This window comes from Dipteris shenzhenensis, chromosome 18 (assembly GCF_047967505.1).
Source record: "Dipteris shenzhenensis isolate YYH24624 ecotype China chromosome 18, Dip_SZ_1.0, whole genome shotgun sequence".
Classification (NCBI taxonomy): Eukaryota; Viridiplantae; Streptophyta; class Polypodiopsida; order Gleicheniales; family Dipteridaceae; genus Dipteris; species Dipteris shenzhenensis.
The window spans coordinates 6,562,403-6,574,691 of NC_141613.1; the positions used below are offsets into that span (position 1 = coordinate 6,562,403).

At 40.8% G+C, this 12,289-nt stretch overlaps 1 protein-coding gene across 1 annotated transcript in view; it reads right to left on the minus strand.

Annotated features, from left to right (window-relative positions):
• Nucleotides 1-522: 522 nt before the first annotated feature.
• The window catches only part of S1P (SITE-1 protease), an 87,638-nt gene continuing 75,871 nt past the window's right edge, over nucleotides 523-12,289 (minus strand). Inside the window, exons 5-10 of the mRNA XM_087389292.1 lie at nucleotides 10,238-10,422; nucleotides 4,929-5,192; nucleotides 3,058-4,126; nucleotides 1,900-2,577; nucleotides 1,719-1,779; nucleotides 523-1,521 (exon numbers count right to left, since the gene is read on the minus strand). Of these exons, the coding sequence (XP_087245418.1) occupies nucleotides 1,430-1,521; nucleotides 1,719-1,779; nucleotides 1,900-2,577; nucleotides 3,058-4,126; nucleotides 4,929-5,192; nucleotides 10,238-10,422 (2,349 nt within the window). The 3' untranslated portion in view covers nucleotides 523-1,429. The remainder of the gene's footprint in view (nucleotides 1,522-1,718; nucleotides 1,780-1,899; nucleotides 2,578-3,057; nucleotides 4,127-4,928; nucleotides 5,193-10,237; nucleotides 10,423-12,289) is intronic.

Genomic DNA, 12,289 nt, shown 5'->3' on the forward strand with positions numbered 1-12,289 from the left:
GTACAGCGCCCCTGATGAAGCACAACCTCCATTGAGTATGGGTCAGACCATACCGAATCATCAAGAAGTGCTTCAGGATGGGACCGTCGCCTACTAGAAGGAGACGAATCGAACCACACACAAGCTAGCTATTGGGTTTACACCATTCCAACTAGTGTATGGGAGAAAAGCCATTTTGCCCATTGAATTGGAGATACATAATCTTTGCATTGTTGTTGGAATTATAGAAGGACATGAAGATGCCTATGCTCAATGCTTGGTACAGTTAGAAGACTTGAATGAATGCAGATTACAAGCCTTATAAAAGTTGGAAGCATCTCAAATAAGGCGCAAGGCACATTTTGACACTAAATTATGCAACAAGAAGGATATTGCAGAAGGAGATTTGGTCATGAGATTTCATAGCCGTTTGGACAAGCAGCTAGACAAAAAGTTTATCGGCTGATGGGAGGGACCATATTGAGTTAACGAATCAATGGAATGAAGATCAAATTGTTTTGGCCACAAGCAGTGTGTGTTTGTTAGAATTAGTGCTCAGTTTTCCTTTTGTTAGAAGGTTAATTGCTCAGCTTTTCCAGTTGTCAATGCCTTCTTTGGACCAACCAGTGGTCGTTTTTAATTTGACATCAATTAAGCTGAGCTAGGGCAGCTTATGTATACAATATTGTCACAGTAGAAATAGTGTTACAGCCTATGTATCGTCCATGTGTCAGTGAGTCACCATCTCATCAAATCCACTTATGATAAGGCATCCTTCTACAGATAGTTGACCATCCACCTGCCCTGTTTAGAAACTAGGAACAGGTTAGATCCAAGCTCTCATTGAGCTCCTTCCAGCATTGAACCCTGAGTCCTCCCACATCAATGCAGTTGAACTTTGCACCTTGATGTTTTTGTTAGTGATCACAAGAAGCATTTATGAGCTTACGTGATTCGTGCGTTACAGTATTCTGTCTCATGGGTTATGTTAGTCTTCCAAAGATATTAATAAAGCTCTCTCTCTCTCTCTCTCTCTCTCTCTCTCTCTCTCTCTCGGTGTGCACACCATGCTTTCTTTCATTACACGTGAATATAAACGACCCAAAAGGTTAGCTAAGTGGGTAAAATTTATGAGAATCATCATGGACGACTGCCAAGCTTGGTCAAACACAATTTCAGTCCAAAGCAAATGTGACTGAACCTCTTTATCATTCATATGGAAACCAAAGAGGGATTCCAATTTGAATCCAATGATGACATAAGATATGTGAGACCACCCAAACAAGGTGGTTCCATGGATTAATGCTCTTTTTCTATTTGCCATCGATGGGCCATACTAGTATACAAGTGGCACCCCAGCTGACCTCTATCATGCTTACTGCAGTGATAACCCTGAACTCATCAATTGCAAAATTGTACATATGTCCAGAAGAGAATAAAGCCTTCCTTTCTAAGAAGTTAGCAATGAACGAGCTGATCCTTTACGTGCTCGTTTCCGCCGTTTTTGTTGCATACGCCACAGACCAAAAATCAACATAAAGCCTGCATAATGAGCATATCTCTTTCTGAGAAGGCCTAACCAAAATTCACCACAAAGTATATCATCTATCTGTGTTTATACAGCTTGCAAAGCCCAACAGGCAAAAAAAAAACTGAAGTCAAGAACTTGTTATCTGATCCATCTAATCTGGCCAGAAGTCCTTTAAACCTTACATTGCATGACTTCAAATTGATCTTACCTGCTATACAAAGGAGAACAGGGATGAGCCACTGAACAGCCAGCAATGTTGATGAATCGAGCTGCACAAACCCACTGTCTCAGGCCTAACGTGGACTGACAAGCATCACGCAAACATGTCTAGAAAGGCAAACGATCAATATCAAAGCAATCTAGATATAGCATAAGATCCAATGGTTCACCTCATCATGGTTTAACCATCCAAAGTTTAAGCCAATATTCTGCTGTTGCTTTCGACTGGAGCCACCCCTTCCCATCTTCTGTGGTTCAATTAACTTGTCTTTTCCCTCCAAATCTGCATCTAATATGGTAAGGATCTTCTCTTCTCTACTTTCCGTAACAGCGGTTTGAGTGAGTTCTGTACCACTTCTTTGAAATTCAGAAATGGATATTGAGTTCCTACCCGAATCAGTCCTTGGTATGTGTGGCTGCATTATTTGAGGTACATCAAAAGACACAGACAACGACGATGGATCATGTCCATGAGAGTTCCTTCCCATTGGTTGGCGTTGTCGAAATGGGCCTTGCGGAGGTATAGTAAATCCTTTAGAGCCATGCACCTCGAAGCGGGCATCATTACCACATCGCAGCTCATGCCCAAGAACTAATGAATATGCCGAAAAGTTCACATCATCTCTTCGAGATGGAAGTGGACCCTCAGGACCAATTATGCCAGTTACTTGCTTTGAAGGGGCAAAAATCACTGGGTCCCGACTATCATAGCTAGTGAATTCCAAGAGCTTTCTGATCAACCAGTAGCAGTTAATCACCATATGACTGCTGTCCAGACAATTGGAATCCCCAAAGACTGCAACCCGACCTTTTCCAACTTCTACAGCACCAAGTACTGCTCCCTCCACCTTTCCAACATATAGACATTAAATTAGTACAGTAAAATTCAATCACATCAAGCAAAGCTCACAACATCGACTAGCTATAGTAACAGCCGACCTATGCACAACTACAGTGCCCACATGTCTCCTGCGAGCATGTGAGAGCAACAAAGACAATAGACAAGCAAGAGAGGCAGCGCAAGCTACAGAGAGAGACTCATGACACAGATGCAACAACTACAACCAAGACAACTGCGACACAGAAACGAGCAAACTGAGCAAAATAATCAAGAAAGGAAAAAGACACAGTGGACCCACAGTAGCAAGCAAGGAGCAAAGATGATGAACACGCGACTCTGCAAACAGAAACAAAGTGCCACACAAATACAGCAAGGCAAGCAAAGAAACAACGCAATGACAGAAGCAAGACAAGCGCACACAAACCTCGCAGCATGCTAGATGCGACACGCGACGCCGTTGACAAATCATACTTCTGGGAGAGCTTACTTGTGGTTGAAGAGACGTTTGAGATAAGGACACCCCTGATCTCCCCTTAGTACTATCCTGGAACGTGAACCGATGCACAAAACCACCAGCTGGAAACCTTGAAATATCTGTGCCAGAGGCAAAAAAACCCCGTTCTCCATTGATAGAATAAGGCCCATTAAGAATTGTACCCCCAAATGCAATACCAAAAGGGTGAAGTAAATCATTCAATGCTGGGATATTTGCTCCGCCTGTAATTGGCGTCCACCAGCTCCGAGTGTTATCATCAAAAAACTTCATTTTGGTCATTGTTTCGACATGGTACCAATCAGCAAAAACAATCAGTCCCAAGCCTAACAATTTGACATCATCCTCTATCTTTTTTATCTCTTCCTTGTGGTATTCATCTTCGAGGTCTACCATTAATAAGGTCCCATACTGCCGTGCATCAAAGCAAGTTAGTGGAGAACCCAGTATTTCCAAGTAAAAACCAGCGTCACGTAGCATATCAAACATGCCATGGAAATTTGTGTGAGGATGGTCTCCGTGCCAATCAAGGATGTCGTTTCGTACATCCAATGAGTCTCTTGGTATATATCCTGGTGGATAGCGCACATTATGGAACTGATCCCAAAGAATTCGACGTTCACGTTCAGGAGTGGGAATAACATTCACTCTCACATGAACTGTACACTCACTTCTTTGCCATGGTTCCCCCCTCCCAGACGGTGACACAACAGACAGACTTACATTCCCTTCTATCACACCAGAGAAATCAGCACCTTCATCTCTTATCTGTAGATGCAGCCCCAAGAACCCTGTCCATGGCCAGATGACATCAGAGTAGGTGAAACGGATATCCAGAAGCCCACCAGCTTCATCAAATGGCTTCCATATAGGAGTATTCTCAATGTAGCCCACTAGGCCCATACCATTTAAAATAGTTGCATTAAAGATTATGGGCATGGCACCAGCATAAAGAGGCTGCCGACAAAAGGGCCACATGTATGGGCAATCCAGAAAATCAATTGTGGAAGGAAAAATGCTTGCATGAGGTTCATACTTCATCAAGATTTCATATGATTCCAACCTGAAGTCAAAATAAACACAAGAACTTTGCTATATTTACATTCACACATCAAAGAGATATGAAAAATCTGAAAAATAACTAGAAGCTCACAAAGCAATATCATGTGTCAAGTGAGAAAAGTAAGTACAAAAGTGTACAAAATATTAAAAGTGCAGTTACCCGCACCAGCATGATCTGTCCAGTATTACATACACAATGTTGGTTCTATGGATGAAATTAGGAAATGATGAAACAACAAGGATGATTAAATACACGATGTTCTTCTCCCCAGCTCATATGAGAGGCAAGTGTGGCAAATACAACAGCACTCAGTCTAATGTGTGGCTACTGCAACAAACTTGGAGTTCCCATTCATGGTTAGAGAGGTCTTTGGGAAGCTCTAAGCAGCTCGGAGCAAGTGTGGATCTGTAAATCGAGGATTGCTGTCGCCAAATAGGATGAAGTACAAAAAGAATCAAGTCATATCACGGTATGCAAATAGCTGAACACGGTGAAAGGAACAAGCAGAAAAATACTTGAACGGTGCATCTCTTCTAGAAAACACACGCACGCACGCACACAGAGAGAGAGATAGAGAGCACGGTCGGGAGCCGCCAAGGGCAGTTTTCGGCAGATATTCCCTCTTTGGAAACTATTTCTTGTAATGTAAACAAACATGAATTCTCACCAAAAAAAGAGAGAGTGTGCGTGTGTGTGCGCACACGTGCATGTGTGATGAGGGAAAGTCCCCCCCCCCCCCCCCCCCCGGCCCAAAAAAAGGGGGTTCTTAGTGCAGTAAACCAAGCTCAGAAAGCACACTTACAAGTCCAATCGGCCAGCTCCTTGCTCGAACATATTAGGACCATTCAATCGGGCTGCACCCTCAACAAGAGCTTGTTTCATGCTAGCAGGATTAATTATGTTCCAACGAATGGCCTCCGGAATGACACTGGCCAGTAGACACACTGCACCAGCAACTACAGGGCTTGCCACACTGGTTCCTGAAAGGCTTTTGCAGCCTGTGCTTATCTTTGAGCCAATGATATCCCTTCCATATGCTACAATGTCTGGTTTTACTCGTCCATACCTTTATCACATCAACATTACTTTCAGAGCAAGACATAGATTCATAGGGAGTGCATATGCGACAATATGCAATTGAAAACTACATCCTGGTATCTAAATTAATGTCCACAATCTACAGAAGTACAAAATAAGAATTGAAGTCCATGCACAAGCTACAACACGAACTTCCATAGACAAACCTCCCTATTCAGGTATTATTTACCACAATACCATAACTCTTTACAGGATGATGCAACAGAGAATAAATCATTAAAGCTTCGACCACAGCATTCAATTGCCAATCAATGTGTAAAACGAAGCAAGCCCTCCAGTGAAAATAAGGCACAGGCACTTGCCAAAACTCATGGTGCACTGATTTGACAAAGAGATTCAAAAAGATTACCAAGATCTGATAGAGGGGTAGCACCCCCTTCCAGGGCTATAAGATGATTAGTACATTAGCGAGAGGTCCATCAATACCGATGCTTTGGAACGAGGCTTCTCACAATTTGTCATCATTGGGTCACACATTGCAAGGCTTGTGTTGGGTTCTATCTGATTAAAAACTAGACCAGTAATTGAAATATGCTGAAAATGCATTGTGACTTCTTACAGAGAGTTTCGGGTTAAATCATGTTTGCACTTGCAGATAGTGCAACGAGCTGAACAAAACCAGTCACTTGTTATCTTGTCATTGACAGTGAGCACTAACTTGTAACAAAATTTTCAGCCGGTATTGTATTGCAGCTTTCAAAATACGGGAACATTTCCATCTGTATGAGTAAACCAGTTTCTATATTCTCAGTGCCAAACACATATATTGAACCAGTTGACCAAGGGAACTTCACAGTAAAAAGCTGAATACCAAAAGAACAAAGAGGTTGTGCAGAATCTTTTATTCCTAAGATCCACACCCTTGACAAGACCCTGCAGACCGTATCGCTGAAATGTTTCACATTTAACAAATGCATACCGTAGGATAAGATACAATGTACAAGTAATACTAAAGGATATGTGCTTAAACACTTTCATGGAAGAACTTTTGCAAATAGCTTTTGAGGAAACCTTTAGTCTCCAAATGAGATCGAAGTTTTTTGTTTAAAAAATCATCTTTAAAGAAAGTAAGTGACTTGGCTTGAAGTCATGATTGAATGGTTATAACCCTTACATGTATCACTATCCAAATCGGTTGCTTCCATTTCTTAAAAGTTCCATTTGGTTCCATAACCTAAGGCATTTAGACCACATTTTCACATATCCAATAATCCAACCAAATTATTTTTGGGTGCAATTTCTAAATTCTGATTTAAGAAAAAAAAAATCAACTCTCTATTGAAGTATATCAACACCAATCTTAGGTCACCTTGCAAAGAGAAGATCTCTCCTTGTTAGAACGACTACGCATCATTAGTCTCTTTAGAGAAAATTGTCCAAGAGACTCAACATGAAAAATGGGCCCTTGCAAGTATCAAGAAGTCCGCCCTTACTACCCTCGCCCACTTGAGATAACAGTTTCATTCTAAGCAAGGTAAGGGAGGACAGACTGGCATAGTTGGGGACTCACAGAGTCTTAACTCTCAGTCCCCTTCACAATTGTCAAAGAAAGACACCTTCCTTATATTCAATGATATGAAGATGATGTAATGCCAAGCGAGGCAATATATTGACTGGTCGGTTTCCCTAGACTCTTTTTGATAGGATGCCCATGCACACATGATAGAGTGTTTAGCCAGTCACCACTAGTGACAATTTGAAGCTAGTGTGTGAGGTGGACTCCACATGATTATTAAACAAACGAGTCTGCCACTATTGGATACTACTAGATCACCCTTCACTTGATCATGGATTATCAAGATGTCATACAAGAGTGAGACACTTTGCACATCCCCTAGGGTTTCTCATGTCTGTAAGGCCTTCAGTACCCCATTACTTGTTTACCTAGCACCTTTAATATGGCTTTTGGGGCTGGGCCATGTTAGGCAATGACCACCAATTTAATGAGGACAAACTAAGATCATATTCTAAACGGTGAGGCAGATGTGACCTTCACAATAGTCTATTTTTTGAGTGTATCCTAGCTACATGTGTAGCATCATGATCATCCTCATGCACACTAGTGTGTGCACATCAAGCCCATTTCAAATGCAAGCTAAAGACCACGAATATACAGTTGCTAAAACAGGCATCATATTTCGACTACGCAACAAGCCAATGACTGTGACATCAACTAGAGGCTCCATTTTTCAATTCGAATTTTGTGTGAGATCTTTTTACATCTCTTGCACATGCTGTCTTTCTTACTTTGTTGCTTAATGGCAGCTGGTTGCTTTCCCCTCTCCTTTGCCTCATTTGCTTCCCTTTCTCTCCAACATGAAAGGCATGCACTTCCTTATCAGAAGCTACTTTGAAATCCATGTACTAGATGTTGAGAGCATTCCCAAATGCTATCATCATTCTTGAAGAGGAAAGGAACGTTATATTCTAGTTTGAATGTTACAAGAACTTAAAAACATGTGTTCTTTAGAGAAACCATTGACGGACTTTATGTAGCACAACAACACAGATATATTTGAGTGTGTGAGTGCAAACACGTGTTAGTTTGATGTCCATGGGTTATGGTCTTAAACAAATGGTAAATGACTTTCTCAAAGTCCTGGATGAGAGAATGGTCAACGAAATTTCTCAATGTTCTTGATGCAGAGTGCAGGACGACTAGGTGTCCACAAGGCCTGATTGCTTGCATTGGCATCACCTCAGGGGTCAAGCCTCACAATAAAGGTCAATAGGCCCATTGTGACCTATTGTTGTCATGGAAGCTAAGTGGCACGAGGTATCCAACATGTGAAAAGACCATCCATAGCCATGTAGATAGAGAGGAAAGGATGGGATGGGATGTAAATAAGAAGTGGGCTGAAATTAGAGGGAAACATGTATGGATAGATGGAGTATGCCCTCTTTCAATAGAACAATATGGTCAAATCTTTCCTAGAGAAAGTTTTGACTATGCCAATATACCTAGATGAATCTAGGAACATTCCCAAACTCATCCTCTAAGAACACAACATAGTGCAGTTTCAATCTCACGATAGTCACTCATAAGATTGAAAACCATAAACTCCATCATGCATAACACGGACTAGCTACTATGACATCCCCACTGACGTCATCAATGCCCCACAATGGGTGTAGACCATAGTATAAAAATATGCTCTCACACATACCACCCACACATACTTGAGCATCCTTTTATACAAAGTCTTCATACTGAGTTTCTGTCTGCACTCCATAGGTGAAGGGCAAACTCAGCCGAAGGCTAGCACTAAAGGAGAAGGCTAATCAAAAAGTCGTCCAAAATCTCTTCATTCAAGCTACAACTGCTTGTGAAGTCTAAACGATTTCATTTTAGTCTCTCCCAAGCGAGCATCTAAATCTAGCTGATAGGGCAACGCACGTTTTAAGATAGAAAGAATTATCACAATACTAGCAGGCCACAACTTGGACTGAGATCTTTCTAATATGCTATCAAGCACATGTAGTTGCAAGAGGAGCTTTGCTGCTACCCTTTACACACACACTACATATTTACTAAGTTCTTGTTCACATAGGATTAACATTCCCCCGGACCAATTTTGTTACCCGTCCGATGCTTTGAATGGAAGTTTTTGACTTGTGTTCCTTCCATGGGGCTTTGTGTTTGATTACTCCTTGTCTTGTTCATGAGTGCTCCTAGGGTTTCTCTTTTCTTGTGGATTGCACAAAAATAAGGTCTTTGTTAGCAATGTGGCACAGTGTCGGGTACTTGATGCTGCGAGTAATAAATACTGTGTGCATCAGATTTTGCATGTCGATATTGATTCATCATTTGTCAAGAGGAATGTTTGTGAGAGATAAAGATAAGGTTTTGATGATGAGTTCTAGAACTGCATGTACCTCCATTCCATCCTCATTTTGGTTGAGTAACTCAGATTCAAGTTGGGATGTTATATCTTTTGTGATGCAATTCTTCACCACTTTCCTTGTATTTGTTGTATAATGATTTATATGCATGTTCTAAAATTTTGATTTGCTCTGTACTATGCTCTATTAGTGCTGACAATTGTCCACTGGCATCTGATAGCTGTCGCAGTTTGTTCGTGTGGCTTGCTTCCAATTTGGCAGGAGACGATTCTTGCAAACTTAATATATGAGAGTTCCACTGTTTCAGTTGATAATGATCACAAAAGGTTACATGAGCGTATGTTAAAGCAAGGTCAGATCATTTGTCCTGAATCACGCTGGCCAATGCGGGCCCTGCAGGCTTTGCAATACTTTGTCCAGATATGACAAGTTCACCTGCCTACAAATTTCCAAATTGACTGGTGTTTCAGAGGAGCTATCATTAATACACATGGAATGTCCTTTTGAAAACCACTACAATCTAGAGCTTTGAAAGACAGTTTCAAACCTAATGGGAGAGTAAAATAAGAAATATCATTCCAAATATTACATTTGAGTAATATAGTGACTCTTATTCTTACATAGAAAGCTCCATGAAACTTTCAGGAGCATATCTTAGTGACCAGGTAAGTATTAGAAGCAAAAGGATCTTGCTATTAAATTCAATGGCTGAAAATCAGACTTTAACTCTGTTTCAGTCATTCCTACTGAGGTAGTTCTTCACCAATATTTATGTACATCTTGGTGTGGATTTCTCCATGGTACAATCACGCATTGAATAAACAACAGGAAAATCATGGCATGTCTAATGCTTGAGGATTTTGGAGGCAATTGCATATACTGCAATAATCAATTTGACTTCCAAAAACTGTATTTACAACTCTTCAACACTGCATTTTGGATGCGCTCAAAGGTTTCAGATTTTTTCCAAGCAGCACATTAAATCAAAATAAAGCCTGCCAGAATAGCTCTTTTCTAAAATTTTGAAATGCCACGCTGCCCTAGTTACTTACCTTAACTTTGAGTTTATGATTGGGCTGCACAAATTTAAAGGAAAGATGTTTTCTTAGGACGAAAGTTTCAGTGAAGACTATATTTTAAAGACGAAAGTAGAATGTCTAGCATCCATACCCATGGGGAATTTCCCAGGTAGTCATTCCACGAGATGAAAACGATGCAATGTGATCACTATAATCAATCCCACCAACACCAATAACATCACTTTGATCAGCAGGATTGTTCAAAGTTCCATAGAGAGGCCCATCATTTCCAATAGCGGAGACCATAATGATGTTGTTCGCTGTCATTTCCCATACCTGCCAACACAAAGACCACGGATAAAAAATCGGAATCAATATCAATCCAAAAAATGAGTAGGGACCATTTGCTTCAGAAACCGAAAACTCATTTCTGTTTCATCTGACAGTTATGTTTTAATGAAACAAAGTACTTCCAAGAGAAATTGCTAGTTCAATGTTCAATTAAAAGGACTGGGAGTGCACAAGCATTTGCTAATATTGAAATAACTCAGCTCAGATAAGAACTTTGCAATCTGTGTGCATGATATATCCAAAAGATTATGTTGGAAATACAACTGGTTATCGCAATAATGAAAGCAGTTAGAGAAAAAGTCATTGTTTTCATTGCAAAAAAACTGACTCTCACATACAATCAGCCTGTTGGGATTCATAGGCCACTGCCTGTGTTCCATAGTCTTCTTGAATGGTCAAGTTGGCATCGACAACCTCTCTGTAAATATCCTTGAACCGTCTTGAAAGGCTAATATCTTCTAACAATTAGCATGCTCAACTGACACATTCCAACTCATCGTTTGATAGCTAGATCCTCAAAATGGTAACAATGCATGTGCTTAACTTCCTTAAAATCAATAGATAGGAAAACATGTATTCACGAAGTAGATATCTTTAATGTGCTAAGGGATTCACTACCCAATCGACCACCTACATGTAAGAAGGAAAGGGGATTTTTTGAATAAGGTTTACCAGATACAATGGGTTTATGCTTTATTTCAAGAAAATACCAAAATGTATAATATATTAAACGCCTATATTTTTTAAATGCACACTGTATACATGAGGATTCTTTTGAGGTCCCAACCAGCCTCAACACTATTGTAGAGAGTTCACGTTTGTGGCTTACCCTTGCATCGATGCATGGTAAGCTACTACATGTGCACTTGCCATATATAAAGCTGCCTTCTACCACAAGGGTTGGCCCTACTCCTCTGTTACCTCTCCTCCCCTCAAGCCCCTTTACAATTTAGTGAAAATGCCAAGCTCATTCTCTCTCTTCCTCATGCTCTCTTCTACCCTCCCATCATTTGACACCAGGACACCTAAGAGGCACTACTGAGCTCTCCCTTATTTTTAGTGAATTTGTGCATGCTCTCATTCCGGCACATTTGTGTCTGTTGCTTTTGCAGACAATGCTAGGAGGAATTTATCAGGTTGTGATTGGTGACGGGTTACCGCTTGGCAGAAACTTTGGGTATACCTTTTCTTTTCCTTTCATCTTTCTAAGTCTGGCTTTCTAGACTTGAGGAGTACCCAATCTATTTCTTGGAGATTCATTTCCCTCCTATGCTTATCTGCAACTTTCTTTTGCTTTTGCTGTGACCATTCGATTGCTGCCCAGACCTGAGAGAAGGCTGTATCGAGGTCTCGAACATGGTGATCAGCTGCATATATACCATCCTTGGCCCGCAGAATAGGTGGTAAAACCACCTTCCCAAGTGGACCATGTGGCCAAGTTGTTTATGGCACAAATCTTCAACCACCATGGGATGCCTAAATTGATAGTAAGTGACCGAGACCCAAGAATGACCCGTTTATTCTGGAGAGCATTTTTTGATACTATGGATATGAAATTGGAGTTCTCATCTTCATTTCACCCTCAGACAGACGGTCAAGGAGAGAATGCTAATTCCATGGTGCTAGACCTTTAAAAGTATTATGTATCCGAACAGATTTCTGAGTGGAAAGAATATCTCCCACTATTGCAATTTGCATACAACACCACTCAGCTCTACAGGAAAAGCCCCTTTTAAAGTCTTCCTGAGATCAAAGATAAAATCCATAGCAATACTCTCCCATGGCCTCTGCGGTATCGGAAGCGGCATCAAATGTGTTGGAATCTTTTGTATGTTGCACTTAACTTTTTGGC